This window comes from Varanus komodoensis, unplaced genomic scaffold (assembly GCF_004798865.1).
Source record: "Varanus komodoensis strain SLA01 unplaced genomic scaffold, ASM479886v1 scaffold26, whole genome shotgun sequence".
Lineage (NCBI taxonomy): Eukaryota > Metazoa > Chordata > Lepidosauria > Squamata > Varanidae > Varanus > Varanus komodoensis.
The window spans coordinates 6,131,302-6,157,936 of record NW_025335684.1 but is presented as its reverse complement, the minus strand read 5'-3'; the positions used below and the strand labels follow the sequence as shown (position 1 = coordinate 6,157,936).

The following is a 26,635-nucleotide window of genomic DNA, read 5'->3' as shown; positions in this document are numbered from 1 at the left end:
AAGGAAAAACAGTAGCGATAAATAAAGCAGCATCATGCCCAATCACAGAGAATGATAAAAATGGATTCTTTCATCCTATCCCCAAAATGCTTCCATGAATAAATATGTTTCCCACTTTCTTTCACGCATTAACGCAACGAGAGCACTGAGTGTGGCGGACTTTGGGGAAGTTCCTTCCATAGTCTCAGGGCTACTGCAGAAGAGGCTCTGCTATGCCTGCCTCTGTCCTGTTCCTTCAGCTTGACGGGAGTCTGAGCAGGGCTAAGTTGTGAGCCACGCAGTGGCCTTATTCATGGGGTGGGGGGCACTGCACAAGACGGGCCGGGCCCAAGCCCAGAAGGGCCACAGAGGGTCAGAACCAGCACCTTTGCATTTGACTTGGCAACCAAACAGCCACTCCTTCAGCTACTGCGATACCCATTTTTCTGCCCCTCCGCTCCTGTAGAGCCATTTTATGCCGCACATATAATCCCCCCGCTGGTCCTTTTGTTACAGTTCGAGTTACTCGTCAACAGCTCTAGAATTTGAGCGCAAACACAAACTGGACCCTGTGTTCGACTCCCCAAGGATGTCGCGGCGCAGCCTGCATCTGTCTGCTGCAGCGTGCAGCACACCCGAGGACGCCCACAGCGAGAGCGTCTTCGGCAGTGGCAGCTCCCGCACCGGGAAGAAGGGCTTTGCAGAACAGGCATCCAAGTAAGCATTCCTTTTCATGGCTTCTTCACGTCAGTGACCTTCACGTGTCATTCAGCAGAGTGCATGTTCTTGTTCCGATTTTGTTTCTGTGGCACCGAAAAGCACAATGGCTGCTACTTTTCCTAAAAGTAACATTCCGGTAATAAATAGAAGGAAGGTGTGCTTGGATCTTAGGCGGGTAGGAAGGGGAACTCCTCCGTTCACCGGTAGATCTAAAGGTGGCGCTTGAGTTTTGCAAATACTTCTCTTGTGCTCCACCCTCATGTAATGGTGGATACTTGAGATTCTTAAAAATTGTATCCATCAGTGCTCTTAAGCCTCTTGTATTTTCAAATGGGTTACCCCCCCCCCTTCAGCACATGCCTTTGTGGTTTGAATTCAAGGCCAGCAGGCTGAGCCGTCGTTTCGGATGTGCACCTCCCCCCCATGGAGGAAAAAGAACTCGTTTGTGTATGCAGCACTACTTCAGCAAGCCCACTGAAGGATGGGGCTCCTCGAGCGTAACCGTTGTATAAAACAGTGGATTTAGTAGCGCAGCTTTGCTTACCTGTGCACAGCAAACCTTTCCCTTCAGTACAGCTGTTGTGAATTAGGAAGCCCGTCGGCCTTTGCATATGGGAGCTCCGTACCGCATTAATCCAAGCTGTTCCATGCTCTGCGACTCCCTTAAAAATCCAAGAGCCGGTAGGTCTTGGAAACAGGCGTGCACAGGCCACATGGCACTGGGCCTCATGCTCAGGCCTGCTAACAGCAGTCCCTGGAGAGGGCTTCTCTGAACACCAGGTGACTGGTTGATTTCTGGACCGCTGGGATATATTGACAGCTCTGTCTTCAATGCTGCAAGCCTGCCACTGTTTCTCTTTCTCTTTCAGAATGACAAAGCAGCGCAAAAGCGTGATGAAGCCGCCTGGCTCTGTCAGACGTACGCCAAGAAAAATCGCTCCCAGCTCTTCCATGTTTAGCCACAGTAGTTTCAGCAGCCACGCGAGCGATGGGTCCTTCATGTCCACCATATTGGATGAGTCTTCCATTCAGGAACAGACAGCTGTGGACCATTTCTGGGGTAAGTCGCAATCTGCAACGAAACACACGTCCTTTGGCGTGTTCACACACACCAGGATGGGCTGCATGAGGCCCAGTAAAAGAGAGCAGGCAAGGAAGAGCGGCCCGTCTGGACTACAACTAACGTTGGTCAGGTGGTACAGCCAGAATTCAGTTGCCCAGGCATCTAGTTCTTCATGCTCAAAAAAGATTCGGGTTTTTGCTTTCTAAACTGCAGCTCTTATTTTGAAAAGGGCGGAGTTTCCAAGTTTCTTCTCTTGTCTGTGAGGAGAGATGGGGAGTTCATAGTTTGGGGATTTATTTTCAAAGTCTTACTTTGGAAGAAAGCATTCTTAAAATGGTACATTTCCAATGACAGTGTGAGTTTGCACGTATCTGTCCTGCAACTTAGGTGACTTAATCTTGAAACGGCAACATATATAAGAGTTGGAACATAAATTCTATGAGAGCTGCAGAAGGTTTGCTGATGTTGCCTTTAAAGAAAAAAAAGAAGAAGCCATGTGCCTGAGAAATTAGAGAAGGGGGTAGTAGAGGGACAGAAGACTTGTAAAGCAGCTTACATTCTAGTTTCCTATGAAGGAGGAACGCGGGGGATTGCTAGACTAGTAGAACAAGCTCATTACTTTCCAAGCAGAGTAAGGTGCTAACTTTGTCACACTAAATTGACATCAAAGACAGATTTGAGACAAAGCCTATCTTGGGAACATTGCCTCTTGGTATTTGGAAAGTGCAAACGTCTTAAGAGCCTTGTGGGGGGGTATAGAATCCCGGGAGACAGATGAAGAGTGAATTGTGTACAGCTTTTTCCTTCCTGATAACCCTTCTGACTTGCGGTCTGACCCCGTTCAGGCCAAATTTCCACTTATTCTGGTGTCAGGAATAAAGGACTGGATGCCAAAAAGCAGCACTGCTCTCAGAGAAGATTTTGACCCTGTGTGAGCAGAGAAAGGTGCTAATTTAGTTCTAGGCGGTGTGCTACTTAACTTAGCCTAGTTGTAGGCCTCCCTTTGCTCAGGTTGAAGAAGCCTGTATTAACTTCTAGCCCTGTATTTTAAGTGTCGGTTTTGGCAATAACAGCCTTGTTTTACTATTGTGTGTGTGAAGCTACCGTTAGAGCAACGAAGTGGTAACCAAGCAACAGAAACATCACGTGCTTCTCCAGCCTCCCAAATTGTCACATGGGAAATAAGAGACAGGTTTTTTGTTGCTTTACATTTCTGCCTGGAAATGTAACCTTGTTTGGTAGATAACACAGATGGCTGCTTTTAATAAAAAAATACTTAATGCCTTGTATGTAGTAAAGTTTTCCACTATGCTTTTTGTTGGATTCTAGAAATAGCCAGTGGATTCATGTTGGTGTAGCTGTTAATTATGACCTCCAACTACACACCTTCTTGAATTCAATCCACCCATCTCTTTATTTTCAGGACTCGATGATGATGGTGACCTCAAAGGTAACAGACCGCATTTTTATTCTTGATTGCCTCGCTCCCCAATTTGTTCGCTTTCGTTTGCTAGGTCGTTTATTGCAATTCCACAGGTGGGGATACCACAGTGATTCAGGCTAATGGCAGCATTGTGGTAGGCGAGAACCAGACCGCGCTGAGCAATGGGTACACGTGCAGTGACTGCAGCATGCTTTCGGAGCGGAAGGAAGTCCTCACGGCATACTCAGCCCCTCGCCTGCCCTCCTCTAGGGTTTACTCCAGGGATCGCAGCCAAAAGCACAAATCAAGTAAGTAACGTTCCATCCAGCCTTGCTGGCCTCCAGAAACGGTGCGTGACTGAAGCCTATCTGCAGAGCTGAAGGCTTGCTGTGTTTAAACCACTCAACAAGATTATTTATGTTGCTCCTATGAGAACGTTTGCTTGCGCCCCAGAACAGTTTGGCCTGGTACATGCAACCTGACAGCCCACCAAGGGCAACCAGGCACGGTGGGTTCCCATCTGAACCCACTGAGGTTGCTGTTGGATGGCTTAATTTTCCTGAAAAAGCACCTTGAGACCCCAGGGCTTGTCTTAGGGTTGCTTATAGCCATGGTATCTTATGGCACGGAGCAGTCCTGGCAGAGTGATTCTATCCTGGGTTGGCGGGAACAGCTTGGGAGCCAGTTGCCCGGAGTGGCAAAAGCCCCTGGTTCTCCTAGCGGTCCCACTCGCTCCTTCTTTCTCGGTTGACAGCTGCCTTTACATTTCTGCTGTTTCCCCCGCTGTGGTAGTCCTTGGCCATGACGTTTATCCTCTGTAATCCACATCAAGGCACAGCAGCTAACAACAGAGGGAAGCAAAACTGGCTTGAGAGAAGGCACTTTGCTAATGGGTTTGGGAGTGGGTATGCTTACTTCAGAGCAACAAGAAGCAGCTTCTTTAAAATGAGTGAACGAACGAACGAATGTGTGTTTTCTAGCTAGCAATGCAAGTGCTCAAGTAGATGAAGGGAATACAGGAAAGGTGGACTTGCACAGCAGCAAAGGTTACTTTTTTCTGTTTTGTTTTGTTTTGTTTTTGTTTCTTAAAGCTGGCGAACGCGTTCCTGCATCCCTAAGGACTCGTGAATGTAATTCCATATGATGTGGTGGTGTGTGTATGTGCAAGGGGTGGGGAGTCCTTTAGCAGCCAGCAGCCCCAGTGGGCCAGCTGCAGAAAGGGTGCGATGCAGGGAGAGAGGCAACCAAGGAGCTCTGTCACAAAGGATCCTGGGATACCTGACACAGCCAGTGGGGAGACTGAGGGAAAGAGCAGACTGCGGGGGACCCAGTTGTTTGCCGGAAGTGCCCTGGGTTGTGCAGTGAGCAGCCAAGCCACAGTGGCTAATTCACAGGCCGGCTTGGCATGATGGGCGAGTCCGCCCATTGCGCAGTTAACTTGTCAACAGGAGATGAAAAAAAACCTCATTTTGCTTTATATGCCCTTCCACAGCTGGCCTGCTTTTTCCTTTTATTTCAAGTAAGGTTCATGTATAATGTGTGGCATTTACACTGGCTTAGGAACCTGGTCCTGTGCGCTGTAGAGTTTGGGACTGAACGAAACACTCCAGTGGTGTTTTAGGTATGACCATCTCTGGCTCAAAGGAAGCTACTTGCGTGCTGTTAATCCCCCTTAGAAGAGTGTGGCATTCTTTCGAGCAGAGTATTGAGAGACCAAAGCAGCAGCTCAGAAGCACCTGCCCAGAAGAAAGGTTGTTCTTCTGAGCCTGGTGTGTTTTCTTGATGGCCAGGTTCATTGCCAGTACTGATGGGCCTGGCCAGCACTCATCGCGGTGGCTCTCTGTCACCGGGAAGGCCCGTCCGTGGAGCTAGCCTTCTGTGCATCAGCCATGTGTGTAGGGATCCAAGGCTACTTCAGGGCCACAAAAGTACAGCATAAGGAATACATGCAGTCGCCACCATGCAGTGTATCTTGTGCACAGCATGGCTTTATTTTTTAAATGTGGGCAAACGAAAGAGGACAACATGTTCACTGCCCACTTCCAAGTGCACATTCTCCGGAGCATCTTTTCCAGCGGCTGCACTTGCGTTACCTCTTCTAGCCCCATCCATCCCTTCACTGCGGCTTCTTCAGTTGGCAGCAGCCTCCATGAGGACAAATTTAACGGGTCACCGTGCTGTAGGAGTATTTGCCCCTACCTGGGGCTCTGCATTCTCCTTCCCTGAATGTGCCCCAGAGAGCTCAGAATACCCTTGTTGAGACTACAGTGGAAGAAGCAGCTGAGAGCAGCCATTCCTTCCATGGGCGAAGAAGAAGGGAATCTTTGGGGAAACCCTTTTGTGCGCATTTATTAGAGCCTTTGAATGCCAGCTTGGTGAAGCACAGAAATGGATACTCCTTCCAGAAAAACAAGAATTCTGGAAATACTGTGTCATTCACTGTTTCCCGCATCTGCTACATAAGGATATAATAGTTCAGTCACTTGGTAGGACCATGAAGATATTTCTCACTTAGTGTCCTTGTACTTGTGAAAGAAGAACTAGCTTCTTGTCAGAGGGGTGGCCACTCATATTCCGCATGTTAATTTCACACTCCTAGGAAAAGAGTCTGCATCTCACACCTTGCAGGATTAGCTATGCATTGCATTGTGTTAGTCGACAGAATGGGGGAAATAACATGATATCAATGCTCTTTTAATAGGGGGCCTCTCTTTCTACACAAATAAGATTCAGCGAGCGGCCAAGTATACCGCAACTTCATTCACATCCCTCATAGTGCAGCTATTTCAGATGATCTTGCTGAAGCTGGGCTATGATTGTAAAGGTACTTTTTTTAAGCTTATCTTCCCTGCTATCCATCATTGCCACACACTTTTTAAAAAAGCGTGTGCCTTTTTCTGTGTGTCCCTTTTCGGCTATTTCATACTGCAACTTTATGGCGTCTTCCATAGTAATCTGGTTTCTTTCTTGCATTCACTTGCCCACCTTCTATCTCTTCTGTTGGAAGCATCATTTTGCAGGTACGACGCACTGGTGTGGGTTTCTCCCTGTTTTTCCTCCTTTGAGATGACGGGTGGTGTGATTTTTGATGAAGGCTTAATTTTGATTATGGAACTAGATTTAACTTGCATCGCAGATAAAATTAAATTTTCTCACCTACTATAGCTTTGGTTTTCCCTCTTCTTTCTCTGGTGTTTATACTATGCACTTAGGTTGTATTTGCTTGCTTTGGTCAACTTCTTGTAACAGCTATAAAAGTGTAACTAACCATTGCTGATAATTTGCTAGCTACTTGCATTTTTAAGAGATAACCATTATGCGTTTTTTGCATAAATGCCTAAAACTGTACTGTGCAGGTGTAACCACCTTGTGTTTTCAACTGCGTGTAACATGAATGTGTACCTAAGGGAATGAGACGACCTGAAGCTCTGGCAGCAATCACACCGTTGCATCAGATCATTTAATTCTTGCAAGATTATGCCTGGATCCAAAGAGCCACACATCTAATGCCCAGGAGAGTTTTTGGAATGGTGTTTCTGAAGCAGCAGTCCCATGCCGCATGGCAGACATGTTTTGAAATTGAGGAGTATTGTAAGGAAAATTATGATTTGACTTGATGGTCAGCACATTTCAGCAAAGAGGGTCTGGCCCTTGGAAAGATCTTTGGATTGCAACATTGGCCTGTAATTGCCTTGATGACCTTTTTTTACCAAGGTGTATTCAGTTTCTCTGTCACTATTTACCTATCGAAAATAGAAGTGTATTCAAGTGTTCTATTTTCTCGTTCACTCCCCATTTTACTCTGGTATCCTTTGGTCTCCGTCACTAAAATAGATTTGTTGAATAGTCAGTAATATACAGTCTGGTCTTCTTTCAAAGACATCTAACAGAATAGCAAGCATAAAACATCCAAGAGTCTTAGAAATTCAAGCCACCAGAATCCTCCACCACACAAAAAAATATTTGAAAGGTACACGAATTCCTCCCGCCTACCATTTAAACACGCTTCTGGCTTAGCTTCTTAGTGTTAGTTTCTTGGTTTTCTAACAAAACAGAATAATTTATTTGCTGTTCTCTATGTGCAGCTGGGGGTACTGTCTGTATGAAGACAATCCGGGAAACTTTCAATGTGCTCAGCTAGTGATGTTTGGGGCTTGTGATTTTTCTCTCCATACACGCTTGCTGAAATGCTCTTCTGTCCCTTTCCCTGGGCATCGGGTGGGGCAGCCTGCTGCCATAAATAAGCGCCTTCCAATTCCACGTTGGATTTGTCTCTGAAAGTTACTATTAGAAAAGAATTAAGTAAGTGGTATACTATTGTGTGTACTGCTCCCACCAACATATGAAAATCCCCACACTGTTGTTTTTCCATTTTTCCTCTATTACAGGTCACTCTAATTACTGTGGGAGCATGAATGTAAAAGAATATCTCAGGGAAGATGGCCACCTGGGCATTAACGGGGAATCACTGTGTAAGTATAGCTGGGCATTTAAAAAAAAAAAACAACCCTTGGGTTAGAATTCTGGATGGTACAATAATATTCCGTAATTGGAGGCTGGAAAAGCCAGCCTTGCTGGCAGCGATGCATTGTCCAGCACTCGCAAGAAGCTTCAGCTCCAGCCCATTCTGTGTGCTTTTGCATAATGCACTGCTCATTTTATAAAGGCAACTGTCTTATGCTGCTTAGTTTTGTGATTCTCTCAGACATGGTGTTGAATCCCTTTCAGCCCAAGAAAGAGATTCCTTGTGGAGGAGTGGGAAGGGCTCCATTTCAGAGGCGGCTGGTCCAAAATTAAAAGAGGAGGGCCCCCAAATGCCAGCACATCCATGCTTAAAGCCCTTGCTTCCAATAATTAAGCCTTAGGCGATGCATTTCAGCTGTTTAGAATGTGGAAGGGGTTGCATATAACCCAGGAAACCTTTGAAGGATCAGACAATCTTTCTTTGCCCCCTCCCCCCAGTAATTGTGGGGTGCTGGATTTGTCCAGTAAGTCTGAGGTATGCCCCCCCCCAAATGAGGACAGCCAGCTTGCAGCAAGGGCACTTCCAAGTGGGATGGACTGCAGAGGTTTGTGGCATGGCGATGCAGATGTAGGGGGACCCATCGGAACTGCCACCCACCTCTCCTCCAGGCACCGCTGCCCATTCCCTCTGTGGACGAGGCCCAAACATGCTGAGATACTGGGGAGGGCAGCTGAGTATCTGTGGTAGCATGCACGCCTGTCATACTTTCTCCACACGAGATTTGTGGCCTATCCACCAAGAGCTGAAGCATATGTGGACAATAACTCGCTGTGATGTATCTGCTGCACTTCTGTCTTGTTTGCAGATATTTCTGCTGGATGTGTTTTATTAATTGATTGTTACCACAACCCAACAGGTGATGACTGTAAGGGGAAGAAACACCTTGAAACATACACAGCAGCCCACATGCAATCCTCAAGGTCTAAAAGGGTAGCAAGGACCATGTGGCACATCTTTTCTTACGCAGGTTGACTTGCACCTTTTTTGTTTCTTACGTTTTGATTTCTTTTGCTTCATCGTCATGGCAGTCTGTCCGTAGAAATTCTCGCTTCTCCTTTTAGTGCTTCTGTGCAAAGCAGGTTAGTCTGACTCAATCGGAAAGGCCCCTTAAGAACAGTGATTCCGTTAGCCAATGCCTGTCACACCCTAGCGTGGTTTTAGGTTGAACCCTATTGTGGCAAAAGCTTGTTGCGGATAATTCCTGTTCTTCATATGTTGCGGAACTGTTAGGAAAGCAGAAGATAGTAGCTTATTTCAGCCATGTCTAAAATTAGACTAATGTAATTAGAAAATAAGACTCTTCAGGAATAATGTTTCTGGCAGTACAGTATTCTGCCTTCTGGCAAAAAATAGGTCTTTGTCAGCTTTATGTTTCAGATAAACAATGGTTATTACAACCTTGCATTTAACAACTCACCCCATAACAATAGATGATCAGGAATGGGGGTAAATGAGCAGGATGATGGAAGAGAAATTAATCTTTCCATCCCTGCACTTCTGGTCTCTGCTGCAGAGGGAAGGAAGTTCCTTCTTTCACAACCATGCCAGACACTGCGGAGGCTGGCAGAGGAGAGATCGCACTCTCTTGCTTCTCTGCTGATTAGTTTGAGCAAAGGTGATTATTTAGCCGCCTGCATCATAGTAATAGTCCACAGAAGAGGGAACTCTGCTTGGAAACGGAGGCTCCTGGCCTTCTAGCAGGCTAATAAGAGTTTTTGCAAGTTGGCCACTTTTCGGGGCTTATTTGCAAAGCTGCATCGCTATTTGTAGCAACAAGCTTTCTGAAGGAGACAGGTCTTCTTCCATCTCAGTAAAGAATCCAGCCCCGTGAATGTAAGCAGGTAGAGAGAATCTGTTGCCTTGTTGCGTTCCTTAAGTGGTTTAAAAATTTCTTTGGTAATACAACAAGCAGAGTGTCACTTTGGACTGGGCCTCAGCCTCTTAGAAGCAGGCTGCTATATTTTTCTAACATTTTTTGTTGACAAAAACTAGATAGAAGTTGTAACAGAGTGATTATTACTTTGTTACACTGTTTAGGGGGATATTCTTTCAATGAAATGACACTCTCTTGCTTAAAATCAGTAATATTTTTTTAAGAATCATGTTAGTAAATCAATGGAAAATGGCGTCTGGCAGGGGTATCAGATGGAACGATTGCGTGTTGCATTGGCTTGCATTTTTCTCTGCTAGGATGCTAATGCATTGTTTTGTTCACGGTTTCCCAGACAGAGTGTGGAAAATAAGTGTTGGTTTCCATTTGCTGTGTTCATACTCATCTGTGTTGCACTAGGTTACTTCTTGCTGCATTTGTTGCAAAGACTGGGAGCAACAGGAAGGTTTGTGTCCAGGAAGGTTGTGTCTCTCCTTTGGCTGGCTGTTATGTCTCCAGGTTGTTATTATTATTACTTGCGTGTGTGTGTTTATGCTTTCTGCATGAGAATTCTGCCTTTGGGACCATACTGACATCCTATATTAGAGAGGATCTGCTGATTAATCTGAACACGTGGTCCTGAGGGCTGCTTCAAACACCACACCTTCCATACACGGGAGAAGCATCCCATTTGGCTCAAAGGGGCTGGCTTGCATCACCAGCACAGCTGGTCAGGAATGGCCCATGCTGGGGGACAGCAGTTTCTTCGGACCAAAAGGCAAAACGTGACAGACAGAACCTTGTACCAAGAGAGCCAGGGGATCAAGGGCAAGCAACCATCTTGGATTTCCTCATACATACGTCCCAGTGCTTTAAAAAATAAGAGATTTAGCTACTTGTTTCAACTTTCTCCCTGTCCCCAGAGCAGTGTCAGTGCCCTGCCTATTTCTTCTATTGAGTTAATTTCCATTGTTCTGCCTAGTCCTGCTTTCCTAGATCCTGAGTGCCCAGCATGAAAATTGGGTGCCCACATGCATCTGAACATAGGAAGTGTGTTTTGTTTCAAGCAGCCTTTTGGTACTTCTGCCATTAATCAATGCTAAAATCGGTGGTGTACTGGTGTTCATAAATTTAATAAGTCAGCATACTTGACAGAACAAGTCATTCTCCAGTATTGTGGGGGATAATTGGCTAGTGGCAAACACAGATGACTCTTCTAGAGATTAGGAGATCTTACTTGATGTAATTCCATGGGAGCTTGGACATCTTCATCTTACTCCTCTAAGGTTTCCATCGACGGAATAATATTGTGAATGCGACTTTAATGTGCAAGATTCACTATTAGATTTAACTTTCTGCATTACTAAACTCCTAGCTTGCATGACTTGTGTTTGTGTGTGCCATTCCAGGTCACTAATATAGAATGTAATGTGAAGGGGCTATGAAATTATATTTTTTAAGCTGCATGTGTGCAGTCACGTGCCAATATCCATTCACTCCAAAAATCAGTTGTTCGCAATACTTTTTTCCCCTGAAACATATGTCGGTGCTTCTGCTGTTGTCTTAAGCCACTTGTCTTCAAACCGTATTCCAGGGGAGTTTGGAATTCCTTGCCAAAAAGATCAGAAATTGAGAAGACACCTTCCCATGAGACTTTTCTCCACCATCACAAAAACCTTCTGGCAGCGTGTGGCTTCAGGAGGGTGCAGGCTGTGCCTTTTCGCCCCCCTCAATTCCCAGAGGATGGTCCTGCAGCTCGGCAGGCGTGGACATGCATGCCAGAATGGAATATTCCCCGGAATATGTCCCAGAATTCTCCGCAATGCGCAGGAGGATGTTGAATATTGATCAGTCTCCCCGCCGACTGTAACGTTTGAGGGTGGCTTTCCATGACTCTGTTGCGTTCCCGGCTCATCCGGCATGTCTTTTCTCGTCCAGGGAAGGCAGCTGCAGGAGTGTTCTGGTGGCTTGGGACTGGATGGTATCAACTTGTGACCCTGATTTCTTTGCTGAATGTATTCCTTCTGACAAGGTGCGCAAGCATTTCATAGCGAATTTGACCTCACGTATTTCAAACATACTCGTAAGAGAGGATGCAGTCTTTCAGATCCCCTGGCCATAATCATTGAGGGCTCTATAGATAAAACAAGCGCCTTGAATTGGTCTGGGAAGCCAACAGAAACAGTGCAGTGGTGTGCGCTATCGTATGAAGCCTGCATTTTTCTGTGAATGAAATGTCGGGCAACCCCCAACAGAGCACAGTACCAGTAATCAAGGCATTAGCGTGGTTGGCAGATTTAGTAAATAAAGTAAAATTGAGAAGGTATACTTTTGTGTGATGTGTAAACGCCACTTAGATGTTCTGTTAGCCCCAAGTATTTGAGCATAAATACCTGGTGAAGAAAAGGGCCATTAGAGAGAGCATAATGGGGTGAAAGTGCTCTGTTTAGGCACATTGAAAGCTTTACTTGGAACTTAGTTACTGGCAAACTTGTGAATACTTTAAGGCATGGTGACACCACAGCATGGGCTTCCTTGCATTAGTAAGGTTTTCGTGCTGGATGTAACTATGGGCATAAAATGGAGAGGAAGGGGAGAGGGAAGAATCATGGATTTTATGCTGCCTCAAACTACACGAAAGAAAAGCAGAATTTAAATGAAATAAGCAGACATGGTCAGGCAGCCAGTTGCGATGACAGATGTCGGCAGTGACGGTCCTACGTTCTTTTCCAGATGCCTTCCAAAGATGTTCAGGTTGCTGTTGTTTCTCCTCCCGCTGCTGCTGTTGCTAGGTGAGTGGACACGTATGAGCCTGAAGGCTTGCTAGCATAGATTATCCGTCCATAGCACTTGGTGTATTCTGCCTGGATGGGGTGTGAATGCAGTTCATTTAGTTACACCTCCATTGGTGGCTTTGGGCCAGTCACAGACTCTCAGCCCAACCTACCCCACAGGGTTGTTGTTGTGGGGATAAGGTGGAGGAGGAGAATGATGTAAGCTGCCTTGAGTCCTCTGAGGAAAAAGGCAGGATATAAATCGAAAAATAAATAAAAATAAATACATAAATAAAAACTTTGCATGATTGATGATGGGTTCGAACTGCATAAAAATGACCCTTAAATGAGCAGCAGATAAATTTCTGAAGGGCAGCAGAGTGCTACTTCACAAATTTCAGAAGTATGGCAACTACTCACAGGTTTCCTTGGCACTTCAAGCACGAAAACGTTTCTTGTCTCATAGATGTCTATGGACTAGACGAGAGGCCACTATCAATTGATTGATTCAGGTAGTAGGCACAGGGGGAGAGGTGGGTACGCAGAGGTAGTGTTGAAAAGGTTTTTAAAAAGAGGCATAAGAGATGGCAGTAATTCCACACAAGGCCCCATTCAGCCCAAGATCTAGCCGGAGTTCGTGGGATTAAAGAGCGTGCCCACCTAAGAGCAGCCCATGGTGAGCCAGCAGCACTCAAGGCATCGTGTGCAGACTTACAGAGAAGAGTGGGAAATTGTTAACATTAGAAAGTTGGCTGAGTTTCTTTCGTAGTGGAAGTGATAGAAACTGCTATTTCTGGAAGGGAACAGATGCTCGAGTGCGTTGACAGAAATTTGCTTTTATGCCCACTCAGACAACTGATCCATCTGACACAGTACAGTCAGTACTGACTGGCAGCAACTCACCAGACTGGGGTCATTCTCTAAAGATGCCAGGTGTGAACCTGGAGTCACCTGTGTACAAACCATGTGATTACCCCTGCCGTCTCCCTGTTCATCTGGGTCTCAGCAATTTTGTGTTTTCATTCTGAAAGGATGCACTTTGTGGTAGTGAAGGTAGTTTCCTTGGATGATCTTAACCATTTAAAGGCATGAAATCTTCTTCTTAGCACCTTGTTTCTTATTTTCAATCTTACTGCTTCAGGTTTGTGGCACTGGAGTCGTGAAGGTTTCCTTTCACTGTTGCCAGTTTTGAACTGGACAAGTTTACACAGAACACACAGGTGGGAAGATTCTGCAAAGGACCTTGAGCCACGGCCTGATTCATTCTCTGCTGATCGGTATTCAGAAGTAAGCTATTTTATAGATGCCTTAAGTCTATTCTTTCACAGAGACACGAAGGCCAAGGGACTAGGACAGATGGCAACAATCCGTCTCTGCTCCTAGAAGCTTACACTGTCTTCAGCATTTGCACTCCACAGAAGCTAGTGTGATTAATTTAATTTAATTTAATTTATCGCATACGCTGCTAGGGTCTGCCCTCTCAAATTCTGTTCTAATGTTAATAATTCTTTAGGAAATGCGCGTTAGCTTATATAAATTCACACAAACACACAGAGTGGACATTTTTAATAGGAAGTTGAGTTGAAAAAAGATGAAAACTGTCAGGTTTTAATATGAAAGGAAAACATATTTGAAGATGGCTTGTGGCACTGATATTACTTGGAATACATTTCAGAAATCCGGATTAAGTGTTTGTACCTTTTGTAGGCATGTTCTCTATTGTTTGTTTTCTCAGTCCCTATGTCATTTTCCTTCCCCCTTTGCCCTGCTTGTAATAAGGATTCACTGCAGCTGCTATGATTTTAATCTACTCTTCAAGCCTGTTTTACAGTTTCAGCATTTATTGGTTTTTTTATTTGAATTATACTTTGTTGTGGTTGTGCTGTTATTATTGTGAACCACCCTGGATGATTTCATGGGAATGGTGGGGGTAGAAATACATTAATGCCCTTTTACAAAAATTCCAGGACTCTGTGAAGTTCTTTGGCACAAGTCGTATGGATGATCTGGAAAAGCAAGTGGCCTTCATGTCAGAGAGGTGGCATCACCGAGATGAAGAATTCTCTAAAATGCTATTCCTGCTGCACAACCTTCAAGACAAAGTTACCCAGATGAGTGACAGAAGCGAAATGTTGGTACTCATAAAAAACGTTGTAGGCCAGCATCTTAAAGAGATGAAAGCTGAGGAAGCTGCACACCCTGCGGTAATTTGCTTGGAGCTGAGCTTTCTTTAAAAGGTTCTTAGTGTAACGGTTATGGATGTTTCATTAAAATACTCAATACTGCTTGGTCGTAGGAGGATGCTTAGGAAAGAATTGACATGTGAAATTGGAATGTGTGTGGGTCGACTATACGCATTTTCAGCTTGTTCTGGAAGATTATAATCTAGCAGATCATATTGTTGTAATTCCCCTTAGAAGCATTCCATTCTCATTCTACTAGACCCAAAATCGATTTAAACGGAAGCTATTAACACTAGGGGCATGTTTACCTACAAAGGCAACAAGCGGTACTTCCAGGCTGAATTCTTCTAATAGGCTAGACTTTGAGCCTCTGCATTGTTAGGTGAGGATGCAAAGAACAGAACATTTCTGTATGTCAAACGGGGTTTGGAAGTAGGCCTTTTGACAACAGCCCCCCATCACCCACCAGCCTGCTGTGCTGTCGCAAGGAGCTGCAGCCCACTTTCTGATACCACACAGGGAAGGGAGGGGGGATATGTCTGCTGTTAAAAATAAGGGTTCCAGGTTAAAAGGGCAGTGCAGAAGCCCCTGACCATGCCTGAAGGAGCTCCTCAAGTCTCAGCCAATATCTGTAAATTTGCCAGATTTGAAAGAGAGAGGTTCTGTTCGCAGAACAGAAGGCACCTTTGGGGAGTGGATTTTGAAATGATAACCTTGTACTGTTTTCCCATATTAATGGTAGTATTAAATAGCTCATCTAATGATTTTTCCCAAATCCGGCGTTACTGTGGACAGATTATTTCAGGTTGCATGTTTAAAATCTGTGCAGTATTTCTAGATGGGCAAAAATCTCAAGAGATTCTTGAACTAAATAAGCAATGCCTTTAAAGAATGGTACTTTTGTCTTTAAAGCATGAATATTTGGCCGGGCATCAGGAACATGAATGGCGCATTGTGGCGTTAGAAGATCTCCTTGCAAAACTTTCTAAAAATTCTGAGGTAATGGTAGACTTGTTTTTAATCTCTTAAGTAGCAAAAGGCTAAGCACTCTCGATTACAAGTAAGGCCCAGTAAGGTCCATGCGGCACTTCCAAGCAAACATGCTTAGGAGAGAAGTGTAGGAGAAAAAAGATGTTGCCCATCTCTTGCATTTCCGAGTCACGTGTTGCAGAATATCCCAAGCCCCTTTTGGGCTCCTCAGTGAGAAAATCAGTCATGGTGGACAAGTTTTTTGGAAAGTCAACTTTCTTCCCATCTCCTGTCTTCCCCTGTAACGTCCACCCATAAGGAGTGATTTATTTATTTATGGATTTATATCCTGCCTTTTTCCTACAAAGGGCTCGAGGCAGCTTACATCTCCTCCTCCATCTTATCCCCACAACAACCACCCTGTGAGGTCGGTTGGGCTGAGAGGCTGTGACTGGCCCAAAGTCACCCAGTTGGCCCCATGGCTGAGCGGGGACTCGAACCCAGATCGTCTGAGTCCCAGTCCCGTGCTCTTAACCACTACACCACACTGCCTCTCCTTTTGCTGTGTTGTAGTGAATTTGAATCATGTGCCATGATCAAGGTCCAAACAGCCTCTGGCCCATGTTCTGAGGACCTGGAATTCTGAGCAATGTGCAGGTGTTCCTTGGCAGCAGCTTCCAAGTTCCTCAGAAGACAATTTTATGTGGAAAGCGTCATTTAAAACCCACAAGACCGATGGGCACAGAGAAAGAAAGTGATAGGATAACAATCATAGTGTTGGGCTTGCTTGCTTGCTTGCTTGTTTGTTTAAAACTTTTGTATACCGCCCACTACCAAATGGTCTTGGGATGGCCTTACAATAAAGCAAAGTGAATATGGAAAAGTTAGTCCTTGCATGGCTGCATACCTGAGTTGGTTGCCTTGAGCATATTTCAGCCTCCCAGTCCAACCTAACTTCACTAGGATAAAATGCTTGTCTGAGCCACTTAAAAGTATATAGAAATGTGCTAAGTGTATAGATTTGATGAAAATATCAGAATTCTTACACATGGAAGGTAGGACTCTTTTTATACAGCACTAAGAAAATTTTAAAAAAATACGGTACACAGCTTTAAATCAGTATTAGATTAAACAATCCTTGAAAGCCCCACAAATTTATTATTCATTAATTAATTGGATTTCTAACCAGCCACATCTGCCGTACAGCTCCCTAGATGGGATACAACAAAATACAGAATAGAAGAAAATGCAAATAAAGAAATGTGCTGGGATTAACCCGAAAGAAGGATTTGATGAATCATAGTATCTGGCGGATGAGCTTCGGACAAAAAGAGGGAAGGATTTTTCACTCGTAAGGAGGCCCTAGTGAAAATAAGATTAGAAGCCTCAAGTATCCATCATGCAATGACAAATCTCTATGTGTCAAGTAGGGTATTGGTTGTCCTCTGAAGGAAAGGCTGGGCATTTCCTTCTCGTCGTTTATCCCCTTCCCCCATAGCCATATGTCGAGTTAATTGATGAGAGTTGGGTTGCAATAACAACCACCTTACAGTAATTCAAGAGGGATTTTTCCAAGTCACACGCAATGCCCAGTGGGAATCCTGCACTGCCCTCCCCTCAGTTGCCCATAAGGACGTCTGGGAGACAGTCAGGAGTATGTGCATATATAAATATCTTGTATAGCGTATTATATCTGCCCTCCGCCCGTCCCCCCACCTTTGTATTTTGTTTGTTTGCAAGTAGCTGTTGGGAAACCCTTTCTTTGCGGTTCCTCTTTTACAGTTCTAATTAGGTGAGGTGCAAGACAGGAATTAACGTGTGTTAAAAGTAATTTCATAATTTTTTTTCAGGGCTTCCAAAGGGAACTTGAGCTAACCAAAGCAAAAATAGTGAGGTATGGCTACCATAGTGTTTTGAATTGTGAACGCTGCCACTAAGTGATCGATTGTAGTTTTTCTTCTTGAAAAAAACACCTCTGAATTAAAAAAGATGGTATTATATGGAGTGCCTGTTTATAGCATTGAGCAGTAGTCATTGGTATGGTACTTCTGAATCATGCAGTAAAATTCTAGAAATTGCTACAAAATGCTAGAAGATTTTTCTACTACTCCACAGTTCAGAATGTGACTCAGAATGTATTCATTTACATTCATTTACAGTTGAAATCATTCACTCAGAAAACAGATTCTAAAGGGCTTATCCAAATTTGTGATCACAGGTTTATACGAAAATCACATAGCAAGGGAAACCTGACATCTAACCTGTTCCACACATCTCCCTCAAAGCAGTAGTATTTAGATTTTAAGTTCTTTCCTGCCATTATATAATACTGAATTCAATAATACCATGAAATTCACTCCATTGGATCTATACAAACTTCTAAAGAACCTTCTTGTTAATTTGAATTATACTTTGCTGTGATTGTGATGGTGACCTTGGGTGGCATGAACGGTTTCCCCAAACTAGTGAGACGGAAAGAGTGAGGAATCCCATGCATCCTTCTCCATCTCACGCTTAGCGAGCGTGTCTCAACACAGCAGGTTCCCTTGCATGGAGAAAGCACGTCCCTCTCTTTGGAGACGTGCCCCCATTCCGTCCCTGCAGAAGATACCCAGAAATGGTGACAGAAGCAGTACAAGTGACCCTCCTTTTTACAGGGAATGCCCAAAGCCAGTCCAGTTCAGTAGTGGCTCAGACAGACGCCTCTCTAGGATGCGATTACAGCTCTGTATTAGTCATCATTAGATAATCATTTATAATATCAAGGTCTGCCTTGCTTAAATGCTCTCCTGACTGTGAATTGATGTAAATAGCCCTGATGTTTATTCTCCCACCCCCTCTTTTTACTGTGTGTGTGTGTGTGTGTGTGTCAGCGACACTGACGAACAAACCAAACACCTCATATCCAAGATTAAGCAGCTAGAACTTGAGTTGGCTCACATGAAATCAGAGCTGCTAAATTCACAGGGTGTGAGAACCTGCTGTGACGACATGGGTTCCCTTCATGAAAAGGTAAGTTCAGAAGAGCCCTCTAATGTCATTTTAATAACTTGTATTTGTGCCCTCAGTTCTGCAAGAACATTTTGCGTCCAAGGTACAAGTTCTGGAGTGAATCTCAGGCCTGTGCACCAGAAGTGCGTGATTGCATTCAGGCAGCTAGAAGAGTATGACATTCTGAAAAGATTAATGTAATTCACTATAAAAAAATTAAGCATTACTTGAATATGCAACCTCGTGCTACATAATTAAAAACTAATCCTTATTTCATGATGAATAATCTTTGGAATATAATGTATCATAAATAGAAAACTAACTTTAGATACATCTTTCCTCAAAAGGCATTTTATTTTAAAACATCTAATTCAAATAAAAAAATCTGATTTAAATTAAGAAATCCAATTTAAATTTTAAAAACCGGATTAAAAAAAAATCATTGGCTTTTATCCATCCTGGATTTTTCACTTATTTTCATAGAGCAGCTGCTTACAAACTAGTCTAGAAGAAAATGATTGTTGCCTGACTTAAATATTTAAATGGGATAAGGTTGTAAACAGCAAGAATAAAGACTAAGGGCACAATCCTATTCATGTTTAAACAAATGTGTTCTACTGTTCCCAAAATTCCCAGGCAGTCATGCCCACTGGAGAATACAAAGAGTTGTCAGGCTTTTTGCTCTCTTAGCATGCATTAGACTGCACCCAGACTGTCTTTTAAACCACTTCTCTTTTATTTTGAAGTGGATGTGAGGCCAATTTACCCTGTGGTCTTTTTCTAGGTAGATGCTCAGGTTAAAGAATCGATCAGGTTTCTGCTTTTTGGTAACCAACAAGGAGACTTGCCAGAACCACTGCTTCAGTGGCTAATGTCCAAATTTGTGAGCAAGAGCGACTTCCATGTTCTGTTGCGAGATTTGGAATTGCGCATCCTCAGGAACATAACTCTCCAAATGTCTGTCACAAATACGAAGTCTGTCTCAGAGGTGGTAACAAGTGTTGTGAACGAGGCTGGGATTGCAGGCATCTCAGAAGCGGTAAGCTAGACAGCAAAGTGTTGTGCCTTGTGAATACACTTTTGCAGCACAATTATTACCATATCTGCTGTAAATCTTTAACACTGAAATGTATCAAAGTGCATTTGCAGGTCTGACACTGACCTTTTAGCCCCTTAAAGGCTTGGGCCCTTGCGGCCTTTAAAACCGTGCTTAGGATATATGGGTGCAGCGTAAAGCCATTCTTGCGTGGCAAACGTTATCCCCTTGTCGCGGTGCGATGTTCGTGAACCTGTCCAAATACTGAAATAGCATGTTAACACTCCCTTCCGATTTATTACACATTTTCAGCAAGCACGCCTTATCGTCAATAATGCACTGAAGCTTTATTCTCAAGACAAGACCGGCATGGTAGACTTTGCTTTGGAATCTGGAGGTAAGTAATGGTGAATGGGGCTGCTTGGTTAGCCTGTTCAATAATAAATACAAAATATAAACATTCCGATCTGGTTTTGAAGGTATTTTGCCATATTGTCAGACATCAAGCTAGCATCTGTCAGGGAGGGACTTAGCTGTGGTGATCCCCAATTCTGGGACTTTCTCCCTGGCCTGTATGTTCAAGTGCCTAAAAGAATAACAGATGAATAGCAGCACTAAACAGGCATCTTTCCCACACTCATTTAAACACTGCCCGCATGGTGTTCCGCACAGACGCGCTCTCTCTTTCCCACAGTTACGGGAGTCTGGACATTAAAATACCTAAGAAATCTAGATTGTTAAGCTGCCATTTAAAACCAGCATGTCAGCGCCATTCCTGATCTTAGTTAAGCAGCTACTTTTGTTAGCAGGAGCCACGGTTAAGATCAGGACAGAAGTTTCCCTTTGCTGTTAAGATGGTGGCGATGAAGAATTCATTGTCAGGAACTGTGGGAGAAGGGAGTGCACCCTGATTGCTTAACCCCAGTCAAGAGGGAGCCAACCTCACCTGCACCAGCCCTTAGCCTGTTCCAGCTGGGAAGGGGAAGGTGGGTCTCTCCATGACAGAGAATTGAGTTGGTAGCCAAGAGCCGGGAATGACATTGTCCAGCCAAACTTTTAGCATCTTTTTTCTAACGGCACATGCAGACATAATGTGCACTGTCTCATTAACAAACCTGAATAGTTTTCTGTCTGCGCATTTCTTTCGAGGTGGCAGCATTTTGAGTACTCGCTGTTCAGAAACATACGAAACCAAAACAGCACTAATTAGTCTCTTCGGGATTCCTTTGTGGTATTTCTCTCAGTCTCCTCGGGTAGTGATCCAGGTAATTAAAATGCCACTTATTTAAGAATACTTGTGGATCTATTTGTGTATTGAAAAGCATGTTTCATGCTTAGAGCTTTTGTTCAATGTGTTTCTGTGACCGTCTGAATTCTAAGTAAACTTGCTTCTGCTTCCTGCGGCAGCAGCTTGAGTTGACCACATCTTCTTTGCATCTGACAGTGGCTTCTTTCAGTGACTTAGAGTAAAAAAATAATCCTGCGCTTGTATGGCCTGCATGAACTTTGATGCCAATTGAGTTTCAATCCCCCTTTTAATTTTTCGTCACAATACAAAGTATTTCATGCTATGCTCCACTAGAGAGCATATCATTGAGCTTATTTGAGGCTGGGATGTGCACTACTTAATTAAACACCAGTCAGCTTTCTGAAATAGGGAGACACAACAAGAATGCCGCAGTCGGGAAGTCTGGTGTGTGGCACGTCCACATCGGCGCATTTTTGAAATGCAGTACTTTGCCGCAGGCAGATCTGCTCCCATAAGCGCCAAGTCCATTTTCATGGCCATGGCACTTCCAGCAAGCCCTGTGGTTCAGATTCCGTCTGCAAATATGCCAAATTTGTCCTGACAGCTAATGATGCATGACTGAGTGCAGAAACCTTGTGTGGGGATTTCTTAAAGGCTGCTTCACGACGGTTTGCTTCTTCCCTTAAGCCGGACATGTATCCTGGAAACTGCTGGGCTTTCAAAGGATCCCAGGGATATCTCGTCGTCAGGCTTTCCATGATGATCTATCCTACAGCTTTCACCCTGGAACACATACCAAAATCGCTTTCCCCAACAGGCAATATTACCAGTGCACCAAAGGATTTTACAGTATATGTAAGTCTTTCCTTTATGTATTTATATATTTATTTTATGACTCTCATTTAATAAGTGACTTAGTTTTGCTCTTTTTCAACTGCCATTCTTTCAGAATTTAAAATCATGTCTAAAAGACGTTTGACTTCAACATATTCGTTTATGTAACCCATCCCAAATACACCTACTTCAGAACTCTTCCCATGGGAAACATATTTGAAGGTTTAGGTCCATATTTAGGCATGTGGAGGCTGACTGGCCGAAGCAGACCTCCCTGCCCCTCCTCCCCACAGCAACCCCTTCAGTTCTCCAAAAAGGCCATCCAGAGGATCAAGGGACCCTGTTGAAGGAGGTAAACTGTGGCATGGAGGAGAGGGAGGAGAGAGCCCCCAGACTAGACAGAGGCACCTTCCCTGAGCAGAGCCCTTTGATTCAGAGAAGGCAGATACCACATCCATCCCCAGGATAGGTACCAGCAGCTGTAAGCGCAAACTTGTAAACGTCCTCAGTTTTCAGTATATCCAAGAAGATAACACGGGGTTCCAGTAAGACAGAAAAATGAAAAAATAGAGCACTGCACATTTCACTTTTTGCACGCTGGCCAGAAATGACAAGTCAACATAGAACTTATTCGTAAACTGCTGCTCTTGTACTTAGAACACATTTCATAAATTTTCATAATTCATAAATTCATAAATTGACTTCAGATCCCAGCACGTAATAGAGATTTCTTCTCAAATGAGTCCCACGTGTTGGAGTGCTTGTTTCCCCCCTTCCATAATCTTTATTCTCTGCATCATGGCGTAGCGCACCTGTTTTTTCTTTACAGACACGGACCACCTGGACTTAAAGTGGATTCCTACAGTTGTCTTCTGTGGCAGGAATTCAGAGCAATAATACACATTTCTGTTGACAGGGTCTTGAAAATGAGTATCAGGAAGAAGGTGAACTTCTGGGGCAATATACATATGATCAAGATGGAGAGTCACTACAGATGTTTCAAGTAATGGTATGTCAAAATTTCTAGAAGATACCATTGTAAAATATTTTGCTTCTCTTCATTTTATTCCCATTGTCACCCTTGTAAAGGACTGCAGCTTTCAGTGTTTATACCATGGGGCTGAGGCATGCTAGTATATTAGGTTCTGATTATTTAAATTAATTTACTTTACAGTACTTGAATGCCACTCCAAATCTAGGCAGTTTCTGAAGCCATGAAATGTAAAAACATAGAACAGATCAAAGAATAAAAACGATGGCTTGTAATCTCTAGTTTAACTTCTGTAAAACAAATGGGATCATATACCTGTTAAGTAAAGTGCAACCATAGTGCTTGTTCCAGACTTGCAAATAAATTCACTAGCGCTACTAATTAACCAGTTACTGTAGCCAGTGGGCTCACACATACTCATTAGTGATTCAGAGAAGCCCAGATTCCAACTCAGAATGAGACTGTTGTATCAGGAAAAGTCCATATTTCAACCTCCCTTGTTGCAATCCTTCCCGACGCTATTATTGCTTAATTTGGTTTCGTAATAAATACTTTTATGGGAATGGAAAGCCCACAAGGTATTTGGCTATCATAGAACTTCTGCAGGGAAATTTTCAATTAGACATATGCTAACTTCTAGCTTCTTACTGATCTGTTTTAGGAGACAACTGAAAAAGCATTCCAGATAATGGAGCTAAGAATATTTTCCAACTGGGGCCATACAGAATATACTTGCCTCTATCGGTTCAGAGTACACGGGAGACCTGCTGAATGAACACTACATATACTTTTCTGCTTTTGTTGTACATTTTTTCTCTCTGTATGTGTTGTTTGTATATACATACACACATACAGACACACACACATATAAAGGAAAAGCCTAGAACACTGGAATCCTTAAAAGATGTGGATATGTAATGCACAGCAGGTGTCATATTCCTCCTTGGCTAAGTGTAGAAGACTGTCAACAGAATTGTATACCAAATCCAATGGTTATTTGCTCAGATGCTCAGCTTGTTACTGCCAGGTAGCTTGATATTTTTAATGTGTTCATTCTGAGAAAAAAAAGATATTGCATGCCAACTGCTCTCATTTGCAAAACTCAGTTAATACCTATTTTATTACTTCAGCATATAAAACTTTTAAAACTTCTTTTTGGCAGCTAGGAATCTGTTTTTAACATTGGGGCCCATCTTCACACCAGAGGGCGATTTAAAAAAATGACTGTGGATGCACAGTATATTCCACCCTGTGATTCTGCAGTTCCCTGTCATTCACATGGGGATTTGTTTGAGCTTCCATCACAGCCTTCTTGCAGCAACAGACCATGTTTTCCCAGCGGCTGGTTCATTGCCTCTACAGACAGGCATAGGGCACAGCTTCCCAACCCTTTAAAGGCTTCGTAAATGCTCAGCAGAATCTCACACCAGTGCTATATTTTGAGGAGAAAATGTGCCTGAAGCAGTCATCTCCTGGATTTAGAACATCTTGCTATAAAAGGACTTATATGATAAGAATACATTTTGCTTTAATAGTACCTATAGCAGGAAAAGAATGGCGCCAAAAGCTATTCAGACACCCAACTGGTAACAAAACTAAGAATTAAACAAAAGAAAAACCTCAAGTATCAATAATAGTTGATTTAAAAAGACAAAGGCTTAAAATTGTGACTTTTTTTATCTTCTCCGCTTGAGCAAGTTGATGGTCAGAGTAGCTAGTAGCAATTGAATGAATTAGTATGTTGCCTTGTATGTTGAGAGTAAATTTGATTAAGTGTTTCAGTGTAAGGTCAGGCAGATGTAGAAGGTGAACAAAGTGGAATGAGGTAACATTTAGAAGAAATGGCTTAGGTGGGATTGAATTAGAAGGACTCACAAGATTAGATGCTATGCAATGGGAGAGAATGAAAAAGAAACATAGAAGTGAAACCAGACTTGGATGACAACCCCAGAAATGTTTGCCTTCAGAAAAAATAACTTGCAAACCTGACTCATGCCTGGAGCTTATTCACACATTCTGTTTTGTGTTGTCTACCTTCTCAAAACCTCGTTGGGTATTGTGGGGTTGCTGCTAATCTCTGGAAAGCCAGAGGAAATTTTGCAAGATTGATTCTGTGAATAATCCTCAGAGTCATGATTTTCAAATCAGTTCTCCAGAAAACCCATCTGTTTGGTTAAAAAGTGCATGCACACAAGAACAACTTGGTTATAAACTTCAGGACTGCAGTTGAAGTTTCCCTAGAGCTCTTGTAGAAGATGGAATTTCCCATTACATGCCCCTACAGCTTAATAGCCTTTTAAAATTTAATTTGAAATTATCATTAGAAATCTGCTTAGGAAAAAGATTCCTTAATCTGATGGTGTGTAAAATTTTTACTTTATGCCCTGCCCCCCCCCTTTTCTTTTTGGTGCAGGGGAAACAACTTAGAATATTTTGTTTGTATTTTGGGAGGGAAAGACAAGATGGTGCTGACTGCTTTTCTGGACAGAGTTAATGTATGTTGCACAGGAGTCCATAAATATTTATAAAGAGTTTTATTTCCAGAGGACCATTTGTTTACCTAAGTTCAGCTAGAAATGGAAACAATGGCCTACCGAAGAGTTTATTGAAACCTGTACAGGTGTTTCATAAACTCTAGATTAAATATATAAACCAGAATTAACCTGTATAAACCCAAATTGGGGTAGCTAAGGGAGTGGGGAAATTTTGCATAACACTAACTTATTTTTAAAGAAGCAAGATAGGACTTCGTGCAATGTATTTTTGTAAATGCTTTTTCAAAATATTTGTCTCTGGTATCCTTTGCTGCCTCCAAACTGACAAGAAGCTATTGAAAATGTTTAAGAGTTTTAATTTTTTGAAAATGCATGTAATATTTGGAACTAAACAATAAAGTTTCCTTTTTTGATATTTCTGCTGAATACCTGTCATAATATCAAAGTAAAATGTTTATTCCTTAGAACAACAACCACTAATAATTTCACTGTGATTGTTACATGCAATGTGGTTTGTTTCCAAGAAAAACTAATCTCACAACGCACATTGCTTGCATGAATGTTTATGGAAAAGTAAAATAAGATACTTCTTCAAAGATTCCAGGCATTCAAATAAATAAATCCCCAATCTGGTGCCCTCCAGCTGTTTTGGGCAATAACTCCCATCACCCTGACCATTCACTGCAGTACCTGGGATTGAGGGGAGTGTATGTAATAATATTGGAAGGTGCCAGGTTGACAAAACCTGGATTAAACAAAACCCATGGAACATAGGCCTTTCAATTCCTATTGGCCATGGCCATTAAATAAAACCTACCACTTCCAGAGGTGTTAACCCTCTGAGGTGTTAACCCTCTGACATGCAGTTCTTGGGGTACGGACTAGAAGGACATCACAGCTTTTCTGGAGTCATCCACTTGACAACAGAGGGGGGAAACACATGGCCACTCAGGAATTTAAATTGAATCTAAAAAAATTAAAAATATTACTTTCTTACCTTTTATCATCATCTTGCCTTCCAGTGACCAATCAGCATTCCAAGCACAGCAAACTACTCCTGGGATGTGGAGTATTTTACTTTTATTACATTTCCGTATTTCTCATTAACTGAACTCTTAAGCGATTATAGCACTGAGCAATAGGAAGCATACTGTATGCAATACTACTTTACCTGGGGTGTTTCTTAAATGATCGTGACACTTTCATAGTCATATTCCAAACAGCAATCCCAGTTGCAAGGTTCACACTGTCTGAGGGACTACAAAATATTGTGCTCTAAGTGCTGCAAAAATTGAACTTTAAGGCAGGATGAATGGGCTGAATTCAGTGACCGGGGGGGGGGGGGGACAGAGTTGAGAGTAGATTATGCAAATTATGTCAAGACAGAAATGAAGACCTGAGCAATATTAAGCGCTTGCACTTCCACGTTTCCTGCTACTGCACCATCTTTCAAAGGAATGATGGCTGCATACCTGTTCGCTTACTCTAAGAGGCTTATCTGGACTAGGAAACTAGTACAGTGAAAAGTTGAAA

At 43.1% G+C, this 26,635-nt stretch overlaps 1 protein-coding gene across 8 annotated transcripts in view; it reads left to right on the top strand.

Annotated features, from left to right (window-relative positions):
* Positions 1 to 25,517, top strand: part of SUN1 (Sad1 and UNC84 domain containing 1) — a 43,354-nt gene extending 17,837 nt beyond the window's left edge. For 7 of the 8 annotated variants that reach the window (XM_044433875.1, XM_044433872.1, XM_044433870.1 and 4 more), the window contains 21 exons: positions 496 to 696; positions 1,569 to 1,759; positions 3,186 to 3,212; positions 3,299 to 3,493; positions 5,887 to 6,009; positions 7,574 to 7,657; positions 8,567 to 8,677; positions 10,001 to 10,099; positions 11,519 to 11,612; positions 12,314 to 12,372; positions 13,496 to 13,641; positions 14,322 to 14,558; positions 15,450 to 15,536; positions 17,357 to 17,400; positions 18,380 to 18,518; positions 19,282 to 19,536; positions 19,846 to 19,930; positions 20,683 to 20,798; positions 21,470 to 21,637; positions 22,533 to 22,625; positions 23,269 to 25,517. In XM_044433875.1, coding sequence (XP_044289810.1) covers positions 569 to 696; positions 1,569 to 1,759; positions 3,186 to 3,212; positions 3,299 to 3,493; positions 5,887 to 6,009; positions 7,574 to 7,657; positions 8,567 to 8,677; positions 10,001 to 10,099; positions 11,519 to 11,612; positions 12,314 to 12,372; positions 13,496 to 13,641; positions 14,322 to 14,558; positions 15,450 to 15,536; positions 17,357 to 17,400; positions 18,380 to 18,518; positions 19,282 to 19,536; positions 19,846 to 19,930; positions 20,683 to 20,798; positions 21,470 to 21,637; positions 22,533 to 22,625; positions 23,269 to 23,382 — 2,595 coding nt within the window. In that variant the 5' untranslated portion in view covers positions 496 to 568 and the 3' untranslated portion in view covers positions 23,383 to 25,517. The remainder of the gene's footprint in view (positions 1 to 495; positions 697 to 1,568; positions 1,760 to 3,185; positions 3,213 to 3,298; positions 3,494 to 5,886; positions 6,010 to 7,573; positions 7,658 to 8,566; positions 8,678 to 10,000; positions 10,100 to 11,518; positions 11,613 to 12,313; positions 12,373 to 13,495; positions 13,642 to 14,321; positions 14,559 to 15,449; positions 15,537 to 17,356; positions 17,401 to 18,379; positions 18,519 to 19,281; positions 19,537 to 19,845; positions 19,931 to 20,682; positions 20,799 to 21,469; positions 21,638 to 22,532; positions 22,626 to 23,268) is intronic. The other variant, XM_044433873.1, reaches the window with a different exon arrangement.
* Positions 25,518 to 26,635: the final 1,118 nt, after the last annotated feature.